Genomic DNA, 23,409 nt, shown 5'->3' with positions numbered 1-23,409 from the left:
GAATTTTTGAGGTAGCAGTTTTTTGTTTTATATTTTCATATTTAGCACTCCCTTAAGAACGTCTTAGAAAGGTTGTCTGCTAATAATGAATTCCTTTAGTGCTTGTTTATCTGGGAAGAATTTTATTTCTCATTTGCTTATAAGTTTAGTTTCATAAAATATGATATTCTTGGTTGAAAATTCTTTACTGTGAGAATGTTGAAAAAAGGCCTTAATCTCTTTTGATTTGCAGGGCTTTTGCTGAGAGTTCTGCCACTAGTCTGATGGGGTTTCCTTCATAGGTAACCTGACTTTTCTCTTGGGCTGCTTTTAAGATTTTTTTGTTTTGAATTGATCTTGGTGAATCTTATGACTATGTACCTTGTGGTTGATCATCTTCTACAGTATCTGCAGGGGGGTTGTGTATTTATTGCATTCATATGTTCTTCACCCTAGGACATTTGAGGCAATTTTCACAGACTATATCTTCAAATATGTTTTACAAGTTACTCTCTCTCCTTCTCTTTGGAAAACACCATGAGTCATACATTTGGTCTATTTACATAATCCCATATTTCTCAAAGATTTTTTTCATTTTTTAAAATTCTTTTTTTCTTTATTTATGTCTGACTGAGTTGATTGCATAAACTGGTCTTTCAGTTCTGAGATTCTTTTCTCAGCTTGATCTATTCTACTGCTGATGCTTCAGATTGTATTGCGGAGTCTTGAAGTAAAATTTTCAGTTCCAGAAATTCAATTTGGTTCTTTCTTAAAATAGATATTTCATCTTTCAGCCCCTGAACTGTTTACTGGATTCCTTAGATTATGTTTCAACATTCTCCTTCATTTTCACTGAGCTTCCTTGTCATTCAGCTTCTGAATTCTATGTCCACAATCACCTCTCTGGTTAAGAGCCATTTCTGGGAGGCTAGTGTGTACGTTTATTGGTAAGGGCAAACACTGGCTTTTTGAGTTGCCAGTTCTTGCATTTATTCTTTCTCATGTGTAAGGATTGATGTTTCTTTAACTGTGAGATAAGTTGAGTATAGTCAGCTGGCTTTGTTTCTGGTATTTTCAGAGTCATGACTTTATACAGAATGTTTATTTCTGGCTGGATCTTTTCTTTCTTTTTCACAGGTGATACATACTTGCAAAATATTTTAGGTTTGCATTTTGTCTTGAGATGCAGTAGGTGACGCTTAAGAGCAATAGCAAGCAGATGGGCTCCCACTCTGTTTCAGGGCTCTTTTGTGTTTTGTAGAAGATGACCATAGTCCTCTGTGGTATTGGGGAGAGAGGTGACTCGCTCACCTAGATGATTCCTGGGCCTTGGAGAAGCACCCTCCAATCACTGGTTCCATATCTGCATTTCTTTTGTTAAGTGTTCTGGCCCATGGGCTCCCTCAGGCAGGGACCACAGTTGGTAGACAGATCATATTCTTACCAGGCTGGACCCATGGAGTGAGAGAGCCCCCCAATCCTCTGCCAGCCCATGAACCTGGGTATCTCCACCTCTCTCAGTGATCTGAGACTGAGAGCTCCCTTTTGCTTGGCCACTACCAAGTCCTGCTCAGCTAAGAGCTGTGGGAGGGGGTAGGATCACTTGATCCCTTGTCTAGGTGCTTTCTGGGGTTCATAGGGTTGTGGCCACAGACAGACTACAGGCAGAGGTGGGAATGCTAGGCTGGAAGCTCTAGCAGACATGGTTTTCCTGGCTATGACTGGTGGGTATAGGTGGAGTTGCCTGACTTGATGTTGGGTTGTTTCCTAGAGGTTGTTCCTGCAATCAGAGTTCAGACAAAATTGGAAGTGCTGGGCTGAAAGTTCTAGCTGACTGGCTATGAGTCGTAGGGGGCGTGTTGAATCACCCATACTTCAGTTTGGCTGTTTCCCTGGATAACAGGAGACTCTGTCCACTGGAATAGTTCAGAAAGAAGAGAAACTACTGGGCTGGAAGCTCTAGCAGACATGGTCTGCTGGCTACAAGTGTCAGGAGTGGGCATTGTTGTTTGTGTATATGGGACTCATTATTTTTTTCTTGTATGCCTCATAAATTTTTATTGAAAATTAGATGCTTTAGTTAATATACTTTATCAGCTCTTGATTCTGACTTTTCTCTACCTCTGGAGCATGCTGCTACATGTGTCACATTAGTATCATTGAATTTATTGCTTTCACTGAATTTTTTGCATCTGAGATCTTCCATATTCTACTCTATGTAAAATCAGCCGCTCTCAGGCAGTGTTGCAGAGTTGCAAGTACTTATGACTTGCCATGACCTTGCTTAGAACTTCCACAATAAGGTGCCACAGGTAATGGAAGCTGTTGCATGTAGCAGTATACTCTACTTGCCCACAACTGATGTTGTGTAACATGGGTCTAGAAAGAATGGAAGTTGGGAGTCTTTAAGGTCTGCCTTGCCCTACCCAGTGTGAAACTTTTGTAACTCAAAGCTATAACTGAGCAGTGGAGGGGAAAAAACAGATCCCAGCTTAAATATCATAGACTCTAACTTTTCTTATTAGGAATCACTAATTTTTCTTGAATAAATGCTCCTGAATTTGATTTACACCATTTGATCAATTTTCACACTTGAAATGGTTGTTTCCATAACTTTTTCCAGTTTTATTGCTGGTTTGTTTGAGAAAGAATTTGCTGAGCTTCTTACTCAACTATTCTGGGAGGCTCATTCTTACTTATTCATATTTTTATTTACGTGTTTATTTGTTTGTTAGTTTAACAAAAAGTAATTATGCATTTTGTGCAAATGCAATGTCCTAGTCAATGGGGATTACATAGGTGAACTAGATAGAAACAGACTACAGCCTTTCTGGAGCTTAAAATATAGCATGGTATTTTGTTATGTAGAATTTTTGCTTAGACTACATGAACATTTTATTTTGTGTGTCTATCTTATCAATTGGTGAGGTGACCAAGCCCATTCTGTTGAAACATCACAAAGTCAAGTTTGTTCTCAGAGAAAAAGAATGCTGTAATCAATTTTTAATGACTGGCATAGGTACAAAAGGGGCCCTTGAGAATGACATGTTATGATCTTGCCAAACTTGACATATAAATTTTGAGTTTCATGCTAATGCTCGTTGTTGCAGAGGTTACAAAAAATCTGCTTAGTATTCCTAGTATCAAGATCAATGGGTTTCTTGGATGAGACCCTTAAAATGCTGTATGGCCAATGCTGTTTATCTCAGGATATAAATGGTCCAGGAGATCTTTCAGTACAAACAAACACCTAAACTAAAGTAGAGAGAGAGGAGAAAGCCAGTGGAAGGCCACTTTTGTAAGCTGTTTCCTTTCATCTCTCCTGGTAATCACCACTCCCAATTATTATGACATATAGGTATTATGTGATAATTGTGGTAGGACCAAAGTGGAAGAAAACTGTAAATAACTTATTTGAGTTACAATGAAGTAAAACATTATTAATTGTATGTTATCAAGAAATGGCATAGGCTAATCAAATATTCTAAGAATCTGCAGTCTAGTCTTTCATTACGGTGTTATTCCAGTGACAGTATGCAAAGAAAAAAGGATGAAGCAGGCTGCCAAGACAAGTAACATAATATATGTTTGTTGCAGTTTTTAGCATGGCTGTGAATGTTATCCATGACATGCTTACCTTTTTAAACTCATGCTCCTCCTCTCACTCCTACATTAAAAATTTACTTTCTCCAGTTAATGTAGTGTTTATACCCTCTGTCCACAGTGTTCTTGATGTGTCTTTCTGTTCCATTGCTCATGGGTTTCTACTGCCTGAACCATTGTATTACTTGCCCAACATCGTTCCTCTAAGTAATTTCTACTTTTCCTTCAAGATCCAGGTAGGGGGTCACCTACTCCGGAAAGCCTTCTTTTGTTTCCTTTTATTGTAATTCTCTGTTAACATTTGTTTGTCTCTTGTCCTAACTTAGAGCTCCCTGAGAACATGGAATGCATCTGACTCATCTAACACTAGTGCACAAAATATAGTCCACAACACATACTTTAAAAGTTTATTCTCATTGTAGAGTGTCAATGGAGCAAAGTAGGAGGAGGTGTTTTGGTTTACTGATCACCAAGTGAGGCAGAAGATCAAGGGAAAATAATTAATTAAGAGCAATAATATTTGGAGTCAGACAGAGCTGGGTTTGAATTCTTATCACTTCACTTCATAGCTGATAGACCCTGTTCAGCCTTCTGTTTCCTCTTATGAGTAATAAATATTGTCACTTCCTCTGAAATCAGTGATCATGGGTTAAATTCCCAGTTCCTATAATATCTTAGCTATGTGATTTTGAAAATGCCTTCTAAAGTTTTTTTTATATAAATTCCTTCATCTGTAAAATTAGGACAATAATAGTTACTCCCTCTTATAGGGCTGCTGTGAGAAAAATGAGATGAGATAGGCAAAACTCAGAACAATTCTAGGAACAGATAAAGCAAGGAAAATATATATAGCTAGTACCATGAAGTAAAGCAGAGATATTGATATTACCTAAGTTAATATCAACATAAACATATGCATGTGTTCAATAAATGATACTATTATCACTATTAATACTTTTAAAGAACTGTCCACATTCTTATATCCTTCCAACCATCCTGCAAAGTCAATGTAGCATCCTCATCTTAGCTGTAAGAAAGTCAAGGCTCAAAAACTAAATATCTGATTTAATTTACATATCTTGTAAGTAGGAGACAAACATAAGAAGCCTATACAAGCTTGAGAAACTGAGAAGTGTATTTCTTAGCAGAAAAAAAAAAGAAAGAATAAGAACCAGGAACAAAACATTAATGTATTTGGCATCCAACAATTCTACATCTTTGACACAAGGTCTCTTAAACCTCATATATTTTTAGCTTTAGTAAGGACAACAAAAACAAAACATGACTGAGTATTATTAACGAATGCATGTAGTAAAAATCACATTGCATTTGAAGTCAGATAGAATACAACTGAATTTCATTCTTGACCCTGACCTTTAAATCACTTTATAAGTCATTCAGTTTCCTCAGGTTTTAAACAAATATAACTTCGTTGCTGTGAGGGATTTGGAGGAAACATAAATGAAATAATGTATAGAATTTCTAGCTCCTAGTATCTCATATATTTTAAGTACTTGATAAATTGCAGCTATCGTCTATCATGGGTCTTATATCCATATGATCTAGAATATCATCCGGCTTACAATGGACACTCTCTAAATGTGTTCAAGGGCTAAACCAGAGGGAAAAGTTGCAAATGATGGGAAGCCTTAAGCTGAGGAAAATTCCCCCCAATAGGTATAACCAGTATATTTTTCCTTGGGTTCTATCCTATTGACTAAAGTGTTTTCCCTGTCTTCAGAAACTGAGTAACTAGGTGATGGAAATGTAAACAGAGCCACTTAGGAACTTTTTTTCAAAGACTTAAGAAATTAAGGCCAGGTATGGTGGCACAAGCCTGTAATCCCAGCACTTTGGGAGGCCAAGACAGGCAAATCACCTGAGGTCAGGATTTCAAGACCAGCCTGGCCAACATGGCGAAGCCCTGTCTTCACTAAAAATACAAAAATTAGCTGGGTGTGTAATACTACAGGAATATTACACATTCCTGTAATACCAGCTACTCGGGAGGCTAAGGCAGCAGAATCAGTTGATCCTGGAGATTTCAGTGAGATGAGATTGTGCCATTACGTACTCCAGCCTACATAACAAGTATGAAACTCTGTCAAAAGAAAGAGAAGCAAAGAAGAAAGAAAGAAAGAAAAAAGAAAGAAAGAAAGAAAGAATGAATGAAAGAAAGAAACAAAGAAAGAAACAGAAAGAAAGAAAGAAAGAAAGAAAGAAAGAAAGAAGAAAGAAAGAAAGAAAGAGAAAGAAAGAAAGAAAGAAAGAAAGAAAGAAAGAAAGAAAGAAAGAAAGAAAGAAAGAAAGAAAGAAGAAAGAAAGAAAGATAGGAAGGAAGGAAGGAAGGAGGGAGGGAGGGAGGGAAGGAAAAGGAAGGAAGGAAGGAAGGAAAGAAGGAAGGAAGGAAGGAAGGAAGGAAGGAAGGAAGGAAGGAAGGAGAGGCTAAGAGTGAGTGACTAAAGCCAAGGAGAGTTTAAGAGTGAGAAAATTATGGATAGGGACTATTTTATACGCTCTCCCTCATCCTCCACAACTCTTATGTTAATTTACATGTATTATTTCATTTAATCTTAACAGCAACACTGCAAGGCATAGATTACTCTGACTTCCTAGATAGGAAACAAGTTGAGAAAGATTCAGTGTCTTCCTCCAGGATGCACAAATGGAAAATGGCAGACTGAAGGATTCTGAATTCCAAGTTTAAGTGGAACACAGGTTTACTGAGTGTGAACATGTATTTGATGGAGATCTTTCTATCTTCATCTCAAAGAGTAGTGTGGTTCCCTGGCACAAGACTCTGGAGAAACCATAGAAACTGATCTAGTACATATCCAGGGGCCTTTAAGCCTCACGTAATCATGATCCATCCATGGCTTCAAAACTAGTTTAAAAAAACTAGTTTGGTCAACAACAGAACAAATTGAATTCAAAGGGGATGATAGCTAAGGTGAGTAAATAATTCCTTGGAGAGTTGTGTTTTGTATGAGAATCTTCTGGGAAGCCACAGATCCTGAGGAAAGCTTAACTTGGTTTAATTCAGAGCAGCCATGGGAGACTTTGGATCTAGTGCAATAACACTGTGTGATAGAAGACAAGTGGCTGAAACTCCCTGAGACACAGTTCTGTAAAATGTAAATACTCATATGCACTTGTAGGATTCTTGTGGACAGATCAGATATTGGCAAAGTATCTTTCACATATGACATTAGCAACTGTTTTCTGTAGTTTTCAGTCACACAACATTTTTATACCTGCATGATTAAAACTTGTCCAGCTGCAAAAGAAAATTATGGTTTTTTTTTTCAAAACATACATCTCTATCTCTTTAAGATTTATAGAATGCAAGAAATACAATTAGGTACCTGTGTAAGCAAAGTTGAAAGGCCGTGTCAGAGGAACATGATGCTTAGGTGCCACTGTGGGATGTGAGGGGTATAAGAACACACCATCATCACCTAACATCTCCACCAGCTCTTTACGCAGGCTTTCTTCCACTGCCTTAAACTTTTGGTATTTCTCATTGTTATATTTGAACTTTTCTTCCAACAAAGCCAGTCCTACAGAATAATAATACATATCAAGTTAAAGTAATAAACTTCATTTTAATTTCTAGTGTTCTTTATCTTTTCTTATTCAAGTAATACATATTCATTATAGAACACTGAGAAAGTAAGAAAGTAATAAAAAAAAACCTTTATAATCTTATCACCCATTGTCAATCATTTAACTCTTTCTAATTTGTTTCAGTAATGCTGTATATAAAATTTCTAGCCTCTGCTACAGCATAGTGTATCATAAGTATTGTTCACATCATTAAAAACCCATTATAGCTGGGCACAGTGGCTCATGCCTGTAATCCCAGCACTTTGTGAGACAAAGACCAGCAGATCACTTGAACCCAGGAGTTTAAGATCAGCTTTGGAAATATGATGAAACCCCATTTCTACTAAAAATACAAAAATTAGCCAGGTGTGGTGGTGAACCCCTGCAGTCCCAGATTTCTTAAGCCCAGGAGGTTGATGCTATAGTGAGTCATGATTGCCCCACTCCACTCCAGCCTAGACATCAGAGCGAGACCCTTAGAAAAGGGAAATAGAGAAAAAAGTTTGGAAAATTTGCAGCCTGATGATGGATAGAAAAAGAAAAAAAAAAAAAAAAAGCATTTTCTTAGGAAAAATTCAAGCCAGCTACAGAAATTTGCATAAGTAAGGAAGAGCCAAATGTTAATGTCCAAGACAACGGGGAAAATGTTTCCAGGGCATGTCAGAGACCTTTGTGGCAGCCTCTCCCATCACAAGATCAGAGGCCTCTGACAGAACAGTGAAGGGTCAGAGGCCTAAAAGAGCAGGAAAGATGATCTTGCCTAACAGGAAAAAAACGGTTTCATAGGCCAGGCCCAGGGCCCCACTGCTGTGTGCAGTCCAGGGACTTGGTGCCCTGCATCCCAGCCCCTCTAACCATGCTAGAGCTATGGCTAAAAGGGGCCAATATTGAGCTCAGGTCATTGCTTCCAAAGATGCAAGCCCCATGCCTTGGTGGCTTCCACATGGTGTTGGACCTGTGCGTGAGCAGAAATCAAGAATTGAGATTTGGGAACCTCTGCCTAGATTTTAGAGGATGTGTGGAAATGCCTGATTGACCAGTCAGAGGTGTGTTCCAGGGAAAATTCTTTCATAGAGAACCTCTGCTATGGCAGTGTGGAAGGGAAATGTGAGGTTGAAGCCCTCACACAAAGTCTCCAATGGAGTACTGCCTGCTGGAGCTGTGAGAATAGGGCCATGTCCTCCAGACCCCAGAATGATAGACCCACTGGCAGCTTGCACAGTACACCTGGAAGGGCTGCAGACACTCAACGCCAACACATGAAAGCAACTGGGAGGAAAGCTATATCCTGCAAAGCCATAGGGGTGGAGCTGCCCAAGATCATGGGAACCCACTTCTTGCATCAGCATGACCAGGATGTGAGACATGGAGTCTAAGGAAATCATTTTGGAGCTTTAAGATTTCACTGTCCTGCTAGATTTTGGACTTGCATGGGGCTTTTAGTCAAAAATTTATATAGAAATATTACAGGACAAAAAAGCTGGTCTAGGTAGAAGATTATTTACATACCAATGGAAGGGATGGTGTACACTGACAGACCCAGGCACCATTTGATCAACTCCCACAGGGGAGTTACATGTTTCCCATGGTCACCAAGCAAATCCACAAATTTCAAGGGTTCCTGAGATAAAGACAAGAAATATAATACAAAAGTATTTTCTCAAAATATTATCGTTAGGACAAAAACATCTATAAAAGTTTTATAGTGGGATTATTAATAATAGCCAAATACAAGTCAAACGATAAGTACATAAATAAAATTCATTGATGCAATAAAATATTATTGAGCCACACAAAATAATTAAGTACTGATATATAATACAATATAGATAAAACTTGAAATATTGTGCCTAGTTAAAGAAGTCAGTAACAAGACATTGCACATGTATGAGTCTTTTTGCATGATATATCCAGAATAATCAAATCTATTGAGACAGAAAGTAGATTCTTGGTTACTTAAGAGTGTGGAGGGGCGAGTGGAATGTAGAGTGACTGATAATGAGTATGAGGTCTTTTTAGGAATGATGAAAGTGTTCTAGGTCAGGTGCGGTGGCTCACGCCTGTAATTCCAGTACTTTGGGAGGCCAAAATGAGCGGATCACGACGTCAAGCGATCGAGACCATCCTGGCCAACATGGTGAAAACCTGTCTCTACTAAAAATACAAAAAAATTAGCTGGGCATGGTGGTGCGCTCTTGTAGTCCCAGCTACTTGGGAGGCTGAGGCAGGAGAATTGCTTGAACCTGGGAGGCAGAGGTTGCAGTGAGCTGAGGTTATGTCACTGCACTCCAGCCTGGTGCCTGGTGACAGAGTGAGACTGTCTCCAAAAAAAAAAAAACTTCTAAAATTATGATGATTTTTGCACAACTCTGAATGTACTAAAACCCATTAAATTGTATGCATTAAATAGGCACATTGCATGTTATGTGAATTATAACTCAATAAGCCTGTTATAGGGAAGTGATGGCAGAGCAGGATTGCTGAATAGAATGCTTCACCAATCAGCCTCCCTGCAAGAACCCCAAATAAAACAACTGTGCATGCAAGAAAGCACATTCATAAGAGCCAATAAAGTGAGTAATCACAATAACTGGTTTTAAAATAATATTAATAAAAGAGGCATTGAAAAGAGTAGGAAAAATGGTCTCCCATTGCCTACAACAACCCCACCCCCCACTGCCCATTGTCCATGAGCACCTCATTGAAAGTGAATTGGTATGCTTACAGGACAGTGAGTAAAGTTAATGGGTTACTTTGCATTGGAACTCAGTCCTGCCCTGTCCCAGTGCAATGCAACACAGAAAAATTATGCTGGCACCAAAGCAGGGAACATTTAGATTAGTTCTGAATGAGAGGGAAATTCTCAGCTCCAGTGGGAGGTCAGTCCTGACTGGTTCCACCACTAGCTGACTAACACAGCCTGAGGCCTGAAGTAAATTTGAGTGGCAATCAGGCCACAAGGACTACAGTCCTTGGAAAAACCCTGGAGCTGCACTGTTACCTTGTAGGCATTTGATTTGGGATGCATCCAATCTAGTGTAACACTAGGTGTGGTGACCAAAGCAGTGTATGCATCATCCTTCCTTTAACTCCAGGCAGTCTAGCTGGTGAAGAGACTTCTGTGGCTTTGGGAAAGGAGTGGGAAGAGTACAGAGGACTTGGCCTTGCAACTTGGGTACCAGTTCAGCTATAGTAAAATGAAGCAACAAGGAGATTCCTGAAGCCCCTGATAAGAGACCTGAGCTCCTGAATGGCCTTTCTAGACCCACTCTAGCCAGAAAGGAATTGACTGCCCTGAAGGAAAGAACTCAGTACCAGGAGGATTTCCCACCTTCTGACTCAAGAGCAGTTGAGTCTCCTACAAACATTAGTCAGGCACTAGTTGCCATGAGCCTTGGATGAGACCCAGTACTGTGCTAGCTTAATGTTTAACCCAGCACATTGCCAGCTGTAGTGGACACAGGCATATTCATGTTACCCCTTTCCCAATTCTAGACAACTCAACACGAAAACAGACTCCTTCATATTGGGGGAAAGAGAGAGAAGAGAGTGAGGTATTTTACCTAGTGACTCAGGAAGTTTTCCCTTATATTACTCAATCCCACCAAAGCAGTGCCTTTAGGAGTTGGCAAGAGTTGCAGTATTCCTGAGCTTAAGACGTTTCCTAGTGTCATTATGGATTTAGTGAACATACGCCTACGGGACAACACTCAATCCTCTTTGAATACATGGAAAGTCTTTTCAATAAGGATGGGTAAAGCCAAGTCCTGACTGTGAATATTAAAAAAGAAAACCTAACTCTTTAATGTTCAGACATTATTAAATGTCCATAAGCATTGAAAACATCCAGGAAAATATAACTTAACCAAAAGAACTAAATAGGGCACCAGTGGCCAATTCTGGAGTAGCAGAAATATGTGAATTGTCAGGCAGAGAATTGAAAATAGGTGTGTTGAGAAAGGTTAATGAACTTAAAGATAACACAGAGAAGGAATTTGAAATTCTGTCAGAGAAATTTTTTATAAAGATTAAAGTTTAAAAAGTTAAGCAGAAATTCTGAAGAAGAAAAATTCAGTTGGCAAACTGAAAATTCATCAGAATCTCTCAAATGCATTATTAATCAAATAGAAAGAGTAATTAGTAAGCTTGAAGACAGCTTGTATAAAAAGTTATTCAATGGAATAGAATTCAGTCATAAAAAGAAACTGTGTATTTTGCAGCAACATGTATGGCCTTTGGGCCAGTATCTTGAGGGAAATAACAAAAAACAGTAAGTCAAATACTGCGTGTCCTCAATTATGAGTGGGAACTAAATAGCGTGCACACTTAGTGAAATAATAGATATCTGAGACTTGGAAGAGTGGGAGGGTTGGAGAGGGGTAAGAAATGAGAAATTACTTAACAGATATGATGTACATTATCCAGGTGATGGTTACAATGAAAGCCCAGACTTCACCACTAAGCAATATATTCGTATAACAAAACCATACTCCTTACATTTATACAAATAACACAAACAAAATTAATCAGTGAGAAGAAAAAAAAGAATAAAAGAGAATGAAACACACCTATGGTATCTAGAAAATAGTCTCAAAAGGGCAAATCTAAGATAATTGGACTTAAAGATGATGTAGAGAAAGAGATGAGGGTAAAAATTTTATTCAAGGAAGTAATAACTGTGAACTTTCAAACCTAGAGAAAAGCAAAACTGTCCATCTACAAGAAGGTCAAAGAACACCAGGAAGATTCAACCCAAATAAGACTACCTCAAGGAAAATATGTCAAACTCTCAAAGGTCATGGATAAAGAAAAGATGCTAAAAGCAGCAAAAAACGTAGCAAGGAAAAATAAAGATGCTCTGCGACATCTGGCAGTAGGTTTCTCAATGGAAACCTTAGAGGCCAGGAGAAAGTGAGAAGACATATTCAATGGATGGAAGGAAAATAAACTTCCAAACTAGATTATTATATTGAGCAAAATTATCTATCAACTATGAAGGAGAAATAAAGACACTCTCAGATAGACAAAACCTGTGGGATTTCACAACCACCAGACTTGTCTTTAAAAAATGGTAAAGAAATTTTTCAATCTGAAAAAAAAATGAAATTAACAAACAACAGGAAATCATGTGGAGATATAAAACTCACTGGTAATATTTTGTACTCCAACCAATATAAAATACATTAACACTAATTGCAATGTGTAAACCACACTAAAAGACAAATCAATAAAAATTAATAACTACAACAACAATTTTTATTTGTACAAACTTATGGGGTACAGGAGTAATTTTGTTACATGTGTAAATTGTGTAATGGTATAGTCAGAGCTTTTAAGATATCTATCACCTGAATGAAGTATATTGTATCCATTAAATAATTTAGCATAATCCAGTCCCCTCCCAAACCCATCACCCTTCTGAGTCTGCATTGACTATTATTGTTCATGCTACATCCATGTGTACACAATTATTTAAAACATCTTATTGTCTTTCTGTATCTAACTTGTTTAATGTAAGATAATGGCCTCAAGTTCCATCCATGTTGTTGCAAATGACAAGATATTATTAGTTTTTTGTGGCTGAATGTATGTTCTTGTGCACAAATACCACATTTTCTTTATACAATTATGTGCTGATGAACACTTCAGTGGATTCCATATTTTGACTATTGTGAGTAGTCCTGCGGTCAACATAGAGTGCAGTGCCTTTTTGATATATTGATTTCTTTTCCTTCAAAATGATACCCAGTAGTGAAACTGCTGGATTGAGCAGTAGTTCTATTTTAGTATTTTTGGAAATCTCTATCTTGTTTTCTGCAGGGGTTGTTCTAATTTACATTTTCACCAAAAGTATGTACCAGTTTCCTTTTCTCCACATCATTGCCAACACTTGATATTGTTTGTCACTTTAATAGTAGACACTCTGACTGGTATAAGAAAAAAATCTAATTGTGGATCTAATTTGCATTTCTCTGATAATTATTGATTGTTGAGCAGTTTTTCACTTGCCTATTAGCCATTTGTATGTCTTCTTTTGAAAAATGTCTATTCACATCCTTTGCCCACATTTCAATGGGATTATTTGGGGTTTCTGTTCTCAATGAGTTTTTCTGAGCTTTCTTGGAAATTTTGGATATTATTCACTGTCAAATGCATAGTTTGCAAACATTTTCTCCCACTATACAGGTTGTTCACTCCACAGATTTTTTATTTAACTACACAGGAGATTTTTAGTTTAAGCCCTATTTGTCCATTTTTGTTTTTTTTACCTGTGTTTTTGAGGTCTCAGTTCTAAATTCTTTGCTAGACAAATGTTCACGAGAGTTTACCCTAGGTTTTCGTCTACTGTTTTTATATTGTCAGGTCATATATTTAAGACTTTAAAACATCTTGACTTGATTTTTTATTTATTTTTCCCCATTTATTTATTTTATTGCATTTTAGGTTTTGGAGTACATGTGAAGAACATGCAAGATTGTTGCATACGTACACACGTGGCAGTGTGATTTGCTGCCTTCCTCCCCATCACCTACATCTGGCATCTCTCCCCTTGCTATCTCTCCCCAACTCCCCACCCCCCACCGTCCCTCCCCTTTTTCCCCAACTGACCCCAGTGTGTAGTGCTCCCCTCCCTGTGTCCATGTATTCTCATTATTCAACACCCGCCTATGAGTGAGAATACGTGGTGTTTGATCTGCTTTTCTGTCAGTTTGCTGAGAATGATGGTTTCCAGGTTCATCCAAGTCCACTTGATTTTTTAATATGGTGAAAGACAGGGGTCCAGTTTCATTGTTCTATATATAGCAATCCAATTGTCACAGCACCAATTATTGAACAGTGTATCCTCTCCCAAGTGTATGTTCTCAATTTTGTCAATGTCATATTGGCTGTCAATATGTTGCTTTGTTTCTGGGTTCTCTATTCTATTCCTTTGGTTTATGTGTCTATGTGCAATGGCATGATTTCGGCTCATTGCAACCTCTGCCTCAGGTTCAAGCGATTCTCTTGCCTCAGCCTCACGAGTAGCTAGAACTAAAGGCATGGGCCATACATCGGGCTAAATTTGTGTATTTTAGTGAAGACGGGTTTTACCATGTTGCCCACTGTGGTCTTGAACTTCTGACCTCAGGTGATCCGCCTGCCTCGGCATTCCAAAGTGCTGACATTACAAGTGTGAGCCATTGCGTCCGGCCTATTTTTTAATAGTGGCACCATGCTATCTTAATTACTATACGTTGTAGTATAATTTGAAGGCTGGTAGTGTGATGCATCCAACTTTATTCTTTTTGCTTAGAACTATTGGCATTCTGGCAATTCAGGCTCTATTTTGGTTGTATGTAAATTTTAAGAGTGTTTTCTAATTCTTTAAAAAATGACACTGATATTATGGTAGCAATCGTATTGAATCTGTAGATTGCTTTGAGCAGTATGGTAATTTTATTTACACTAATTCTTCCAATCCACCAGCATGGAATGTTTCTTGATTTGTGTCATATACATTTTTTAATCAGTATTTTGTAGTTTTACTGACATATATCTTTCATCTTTTTGTTAATTTATTAACATGGAGTTCCTACTTAATTTATGTTTTGTAGCTAATGTAAATGGAATTGCTTTCTTGATTTTATTCTGAACAACACTGTTATTGGGGTATAAAATGCTACTAATTTTTACACATGGATTTTGTATCCTAAAATGTTACTGAGTTCTTTTACCAAATCTAGATTTTTTTTTTTCCGGAGTATTTAGGATTTTCTACATATAAGATTATATAATCACATAACAGGAAAAAAATGACTTCTTTTCCAATTTTAATGTCTTTTATTTCTTTATTTTGCCAGATTGCTCTGGCTAGGACTTCCAGTACTATGGTGAATAAGAGTGGTAAAAGCGGGCCTCCTTGTTTTGTTCTAGATCTTAGTGGGAATGCTTTCAACTTTTCTCCATTCAGTGATGTTAGATTTGGGTTTGTTATATGTGGACTTTATTACATTGAGACATGTTCATTGTATGCCTAGGTTGCTGAGAGTGTTTATCATAAAAAGATGCTACATTTTCTCAGGTTTGTCAAAGATCAGATGGTTTTAGGTGTGTGGCATGACTTGAGAGGCCTTTGTTCTGTTCCATTGGTCTATATCTCTGGTTTGGTACCATTATCACATGTTTTTATTACTGTAGTCTTATGGTATAGTTTGAAGTCAGATAGTGTGATGCCTCCATCTTTGTTCTTTTTCTTTGGATTGTCTTGCATATGTGGGCTATTTTTTGGTTCCATATAAAGTTTAAGGTAGTTTTTTCCAGTTCTGTGAAGAAGGTCATTGGTAGCTTGATGGGGATAGCATTGAATCTATAAATTACTTTGGGTAGTGTGGCCATTTTCAAGATATTTATTCTTCCTAACCATGAGCATGGAATGTTTTTCCATCTATTTGTGTCCACTCATTTCCTTGAGCAGTGGTTTGTAGTTTTACCTGAAAACGTCCTTCACGTTTTTGTTACCTGTATTCTTAGGTATTTTATTCTCTTTATAGTAATTGTGAATGGGAGTTGATTCATGATTTGGCTCTCTATTTGTGTGTTATTGGTGTACAGGAATGCTTGTGATTTTTGCAAATTCATTTTGTATCCTGACACTTTGCTGAAATTGCTTATCATCTTAAGGAGATTTCAGGCTGAGATGATGGGGTCTTCTAAATATACAATCATGTTGTCTGCAAATAAAGACAATTTAACTTACTTTTTTCTAATTAAATACCCTTTATTTCCTTTTCTTACTTGATTACTCTGGCTGGAACTTCTAATACTATATTAAATAGGAATAGTGAGAGAGGGCACACTTGTCCAGTGACAGTTTTCTAAGGGAATTCTTCCAGTTTTTGCCCATTTAGTATGATATTGGCTGTGGGTTTGTCATAGATAGCTTTTATTATTTTGAGATGCATTCCATCAAAACCTAGTTTATTAAGAAAGGCTTCCCTGTTTAATAAATGGTGTTGGGAATACTGGCTAACCTTGTGCAGAAAGCTGAAACTGGATCCATTGGTTACACCTTATACAAAAAATAACTCCAAATGGATTAAAGATTTAAACATAAGACCTAACACCATAAAAACCCTAGAAGAAAACATAGGCAATACCATTTAGGACGTAGGTATAGGCAAGGACTTCATAACTTAAACACCAAAAGCAATGGCAACAAAAGTCAAAATAGACCAATGGGATCTAATTAAACTTAAGAACTTCTGCACAGCCAAAGAAACAATCATTAGAGTGAACCAGCAACCAACAGAATGGAAAAAAAAAAACAATTTGCAAGCTACCCATCTGACAAAGGGCTAATATCCACAATATACAAAGAACTAAAACAAATTTACAAGAACAAAACAAATACCCCATCAAAAAGTGGGTAAAGGATATGAACAAGCACTTTTCAAAAGAACACATTTATGCAGCCAACAAACATATGAAAAAATGTTCATTATCACTTGTCATTACAGGCATGCAAATCAAATCCATATTGAGAAACAAAATCATGCCAGTTAGAATGGCAATCATTAAAAATTCTGGTGACTGCAGATGCTGGAGAGGATGTGGAGAAATACGAATGCTTTTATATTATTGGTGGGAGTGTAAATTAGAGCGGCCATTATGGAAGACTGTGTGGCACTTCCTCAAGGACCCAGAAATAAAAATACCATTTGACCCAGCAATTCCATTACTGGGTATATATCTAAAGGATTATAAATTGTTCTATTATAAAGACACATGCACACGTATGTTCATTGTGGCACTGTTGACAATAGCAAAGACTTGGAATCAACCCAAATGCCCATCAATGATAGACTGGATTAAAAAAAATGCGGCACATATACACCATGGAATGCTATGCAGCCATCAAAAACGATGAGTTCATGTCATTTGCAGGGACATGGATGAAACTGGAAACTATCATTCTCAGCAAACTGAGACCAGAACAGACAACCAAACACCACATGTTCTCACCCTTAAGTGGGTATCGAACAGTGAGAACACATGGACACAGGGAGAGGAACATCACACACTTATGTCAGTTGGTGGCTGGGGGACTAGGGGAATGACAGCAGGGTGTGGGGATGTTGTGGAGGGATAACATAGGAGAAACACCTAATGTAGGTGAAGGGGGGATGGAGGCAGCAAATGAACATGGCATGTGTATACATATGTAACAATCCTGCAAGATCTACATGTGTATAATAGAACTTAAAGTATAATAAAACAATGCTACATTTTATTAAATGCTTTTCCTGCATCTGTTCAGATAATTATACAGTTTTGTTTATATTTCTGTTTATGCAATATATGACCTTTATTGATTCGTATATGTTAAATCATCCTTATATTGCTAATATGAAACCCAGTTGTTTACTGTATATTATCATTTTTATGTGCTGTTGAATTTTGTTTTCTAGCATTTTGCTGAGGATTTTTCAATCTATGTTTTTCCAGATAATTGACCCGTAGTTTTTCTGCAGTTGTTGTGTTCTTGTATGGTTTTGGTATCAGGGTGATAGTGGTGTCATTGAATGAGTTACAAAGAATTCTGGCCTCTTTGAACTTTTGAAACAATTTCAAAACAACTGTTTATTCTTCTTTGTATATATGGAATAACTCATCTGTAAATACATTTAGTTCTGAAATTCCTTTGTTAAAAATTATTTCTTATTCAATGTTGCTATTATTATAGGTCTGCTCAGGCTTTCTATTCCTTCCTGGTTCAAATTTGGGAGGTTACATGTTTCCAGAAATTTATTTGTTCACCCTAGATTTTCTTGTGTGTGGAAGTAGAGTTGATAATAATAATTTTTGAGAATCTTTGTATTTCTGTGATATTATTTATAATGTCTTCTTTTGCATTTCTGATTTTGTTGTAATCTCTCTTTTTTAATTTCTGAATTGGTTGTAATCTCTTTTTTTCATGCTTAATCTGGCCACTGAATTATTTCTGTTTAACTTTTTAAAGAACAAACACTTCTTGTTTCACTGATCCTTTGCATCTTTATCTTTTCTTTTTGGTTTCTATTTTATTTAGTTTCATTGGGATTTTTTTTTCCTCATTTTCTTATGTCGACTTTTGGTTTAGTTTTTTCTTGTATTTCTATTTCTTGGTAGTCCACCATTAGGTTGTTAATTTGTAATGTTCCTACATTTTTAGTATAGGCATTTAATGCTATGAACATCCCTCTTGGAAATTCTTTTTCTGTGGCCCACAGAATTTGATGTGTTGTGTTTTCCTTTTCATTTGTTTCAAAGATTTCTATCATTTCCATCTTAATTTCTTTATTGACCTAATAATCATTAAGAAACATGTTTAATTTCCACATATTTGCATAGTTTCCAAAGTTCCCAAAGGAAGTGATACTCAGTTTTATTTAATAGTGGTCTGAGAAGATTACTAATATTTTTTTAATGTTAAAAAATTCAGGGGAATAAATCCAAGATGGCTGAATAGAAATAGTTATGGAGTGCAGTTCCCAGTGGGAACAATGCAGGGGGTGAGTGGTCACTGCATTTCCAAATGAGTTATTTCTTCCCACAGACCAGGAAATTCTTCAGCTGAAAAGGATCACGAGTTTCCAGCACAGTGGCACAGTCAGTCTCCACACAAAAACACAAATCTGGGTGGCCATTTCAACTGGTGCCTGGAACACCTGGGAGACAGAGATGCCCATCCAAATGAAAAAAAAGAGGGCTGAAACAGGGAGCCTGGTGATCTGGCTCAGCAGGACCCACCCTCACAAAGACCAGCAATCTGAAAACCTCTGGACTGAGAGTTTCACAAGTGCAGCTGGACCTGGGACAGTCCAGCTTTGAGGGAGGAAGAGCATCTACCATTACCAAGGCAGTCCACCACTACCAAGGCAGTCCACAATTACCAGGGTAGTCTGCCATTACAGAGGCAGTCTGACATTACTGAGGCACACTGCCATTACAGAGGCAGTACGACATTACTGAGGCACACTGCCATTAACTAGGCAGCTCTAACTATACGTCTAGAAAATACACACAGCAAACCTTAAGAAAGTACACACAGCAGCTGGGCAGAGCTCATGGCAGCTCAGCCACGCCTCTGCTGGCAAACTGTGACTAGGCTACCTCCTAGCTGGGCAGGGCATCACTGCCCAAAAGGGAGTAGCACATCAGGAACTTAAAAAAGCCACAACTTCCCAGGACAGACACAAGGGGAAAAAAAAGCAGTTATGAATTCCACTGCAGAAGACTTAAACATACCTGCCCAGCAGCTCTGAACAGAAAAACAGAGATCAGCTCAGAACTTGAGTTCCTATAAGTGTCAGACTGGCTCCTCAAGCAGCTCCTAACCCTCGTAAATCCAAAAAGACATCTCATAAAGGAGAGCTCAGGCTGAAATCTGACTGGTATTCTTCCGGCACTAAGATAACAGAAGAAGAAATGGGCAGAAATCCCTATTGTTCTGCAGCTGCTGCAGGTGATTCCCAGGCAAGCAGGGTCTGGAGTGGACTTCCAGCAGTCCTACAGCAGAGGGGCCTGACTGTTAGAAGGAAAACTAAAAAACATAAAGAAATAACTTCATCATCAACAAAAAGGACATCCACTCAGAGACCCCATCAGAAAGTCAACAACTGCAAAGAGCACAGGTAGATAAATCCACAAAGGTGGAAAGAAACCGGTGCAAAAAGAGTGAAAACACACAAAACCAGAACAGCTCTTCTCCTCCAAGGGATCAAAACTCCTCAACAACAAGGGAACAAAGCTGGATGGAGAATGAGTCTGTTGAATTGACAGAAACAGGTTTCAGAAGGTGGGTAATAACAAACTTCTCCGGGCTAAAGGAACATGTTCTAATACAATGCAAAGAAATTCAAAACCTTGAAAAAACGTTTGAAGAAATGCTAACAAGAATAAACAGCTTAGAGAAGAATATAAATAACCTGATGCAGCTGAAAACCACAACACGAGAACTATTCCAAGCATACGCAAGTTTCAATAGCTGAATCGAACAAGCAGAAGAAAGGATATCAGACACTGCAGACCAACTCAATGAAATAAAATAAGAAGACAAGGTTAGATAAAAAAAAAGAGTGAAAAGAAATGAACAAAGCTTCCAAGGAATATGGGATTATGTGAAAAAATGTAATCTACATTTGATAGGTGTACCTGAAAGTGATGGAGAGAATGAATCAAAGCTGGAAAACACTCTTCAGGATATTATCCAAGAGAACAACCCCAACCTAGAAAGGCAAGCCAATATTCAAGTCTAGGAAATACAGAGAACACCACAAAGACACAACCCCAAGGCACATAATCATCAGATTCACCATGGTTGAAATGAAGGAAAAAATACTAAGGGCAGCCAGAAAGAAAGATTGGGTTACCGAAAAAGGGAAGCCCATGAGACTCATGGCAGATCTCTCAGTAGAAACCCTGCAAGCCAGAAGAGAGTGGGGGCCAATATTCAACATATTTAAAGAAAAAAACTTTCAACCTAGAATTTCATATCCAGCCAAACTAAGCTTCATAAGCGAAGGAGAAGTAAAATCATTTATGAACAAGCAATTGCTGTGAGATTTCAACAACACCAGGCCTGTCTTAGAAGAGCTTCTGAAAGAAGCACTAAACATAGAAGGGAAAAACCAGTACCAGCCACTCGAAAAAAGTACCAAATGGTAAAAAGCATCGACACAATGAAGAAACTATGTCAACTAATGGGCAAAACAACCAGCTAGCATCAAAATGGCAGGATCAAATTCACACATAACAATATTAACCTTAAATGTAAATAGGTTAAATGCCCCAATCAAAATACACAGACTGGCAAATTGCATAAAAGTCAAGACCCAGTGGTGTGCTGTATCCAGGAAAACCATCTCACATGCAAGGACACGCATAGGCTCAAAATAAAGGGATGGAAAAAGATTTACCAAGCAAATGGAGAGAAAAAAAAAAAGGCAGGAATTGCAATCCTAGTCTCTGATAAAATAGACTTTAAACCAAGAAAGATCAAAAGAAACAAAGAAGGGCATTACATAATGGTAAAAGAATCAATGCAACAAGAAGAGCTAACGTTCATAAATATATATGCACCCAATACAGGAGCACCCAGATGCAAAAACCAAGTTTTTAAAGACCTACAAAGAGACTTAGATTCCCACAGAATAATAGTGGGAGACTTTTACACTCCACTGTCAATAACAGACAGATCAACGAGACAGAAAACTAACAAGGATATCCAGGACATGAACTCAGATCTAGAGCAAGCAAACCTAATAGACATATACAGAACTCTCCACCCTAAATACACAGAATATACATTATTCTGAGCACCACATCAATCCTATTCTAAAATTGACAACATAATTTGAAGTAAATCCCTACTCAGTAAATGCAAAAGAACGAAAATCATAACAAACAGTCTCTCAGACAACAGTGCAATCAAATTAGAACTCAGAATTAAGAAACTCACTAAAAACTGCACAACTACATGGAAACTGAACAAACAGCTCCTGAAGGACTACTTGATAAATAAAATGAAATGAAGGCAGAAATAAAGACGTTCTTCAAAACCAATGAGAACAAAGACAAGTGCCACAATCTCAGGGACACATTTAAAGCAGTGCCTGGAAGGAAATTTATAGCACTAAATGCCCATATGAGAAGAAAGGAAAGATCTAAAATCAACATCCTATCATCAAAATTCACAGAGCTAGGGGAACAAGATGAAAAATACTAAAAAGCTAGCAGAAGACAAGAAATAACCAATATCAGAGCAGAGCTGAAGGAGATAGAAACATAAAAATCCCTTCAAAATATCAATAAATTTAAGCAGCAGGTATTTTGAAAAGATCAACAAAATAGACAGACCACTAGCCAGATTAATAAAAAAGGAAAGAGAAAAATCAAATAGATGCAATAAAAAATGATAAAGGAAATATCACCATTGATTCCACAGAAATACAAACTCCCATCAGATATTATTACAAACAACACTATGCACATAAACCAGTAAACCTAGAAGAAATGGATAAATTTCTGAACACTTGGACCCTCAATATCCTAAACCAGGAAGAAGTCAAAACCATGAATAGACCAATAACGAGGGCTGAACTTGAGGCAACAATTAATAGCCTACCAACCAAAAAAAAAAAAGCCCAGGTCCAGATGGGTTCACAGCTGAATTGTACCAGATATAGAAAGAGGAGCTGGTACCACTCCTTCTGAAACTATTCCAAAAAATAGAAAAAGAGGGAACCCTTCCGAAATCATTTTATGACACCAATATCATCCTCATACCAAACCCCAACAGAGATTCAACAAAGAAAACATCCGGCCAATATTCATGATGAGTATATGTGCAAAAATCTTCAATAAAATATTGGCAAGCCAATTGTAACAGCACATCAAAAATCTGATCCAATATGACCAAGTAAGCTTCATCCTGGAGATGCAAGGCTCATTCAACATGCAAGCCTGTAAATGAAATAAACCACATAAACAGAACCAAACACAAAACTCACATGATCATCTCAATAGATGCAGAGAGGCCTTTGACAAAATTCAACAGCCTTTATGCTAAAAACTCTCAATAAACTAGGTATTGATGGAACGTATCTCAAAATAATAAAATATATTTATGACAAACCCACAGTCAATATCATACTGAATGGGCAAAAACTGCAAGCATTCCCTTTGAAATCTGGCACTAGACAAGGATGCCCTCTCTCATCACTCCTATTCAATATAGTATTGAAAATTCTACCCAGAGCAATCAGGTAAGAAAAATAAATAAAAGTATTCAATTAGTGAAGGAGGTAGTCAAATTGTTTCTACTTCAAGATGACATGATTGTATATTTTGAAGACTACATCACCTCAGCGCAAAATCTCCTGAAACTGATAAGCAAATTCAGCAAAGTCCCAGGATACAAAATCAAGATGCAGAAATCACAAGCATTTCTATTGACCAATGACAGACTTAAAAAGAACCAAATCAAGAACAAACTGCCATTCACAATTGCTACAAAGGGAATAAAATACCTAGGAATACATCTAAGAAAGGATGTAAAGGACCTCTTCAAGGAGAACTACAAACCACTGCTCAACGAAATAAGAGAGGACACAAACAGTTGGACAAACATTCAATGCTCATGGATAAGAATAATCAATATTGTGAAAATGGCCATACCCTCCAAAGCGATTTACAGATTCA

The 23,409-nt window shown here is 37.5% G+C and overlaps 1 protein-coding gene across 3 annotated transcripts in view; it reads right to left on the bottom strand.

Moving 5' to 3' along the window:
- Positions 1-6,912: 6,912 nt before the first annotated feature.
- FAAH2 (fatty acid amide hydrolase 2) overlaps positions 6,913-23,409 on the bottom strand; it is a 204,501-nt gene continuing 188,004 nt past the window's right edge. For all 3 annotated transcript variants that reach the window (XM_017519684.2, XM_017519685.2, XM_037735270.1), the window contains 2 exons: positions 8,698-8,809; positions 6,913-7,142 (listed from right to left, as the gene is read on the bottom strand). In XM_017519684.2, coding sequence (XP_017375173.1) covers positions 6,940-7,142; positions 8,698-8,809 — 315 coding nt within the window. In that variant the 3' untranslated portion in view covers positions 6,913-6,939. The remainder of the gene's footprint in view (positions 7,143-8,697; positions 8,810-23,409) is intronic.

Source organism: Cebus imitator, unplaced genomic scaffold, assembly GCF_001604975.1.
Source record: "Cebus imitator isolate Cc_AM_T3 unplaced genomic scaffold, Cebus_imitator-1.0 Scaffold766, whole genome shotgun sequence".
Lineage (NCBI taxonomy): Eukaryota > Metazoa > Chordata > Mammalia > Primates > Cebidae > Cebus > Cebus imitator.
This window is presented reverse-complemented; position numbering and strand designations above follow the sequence as displayed.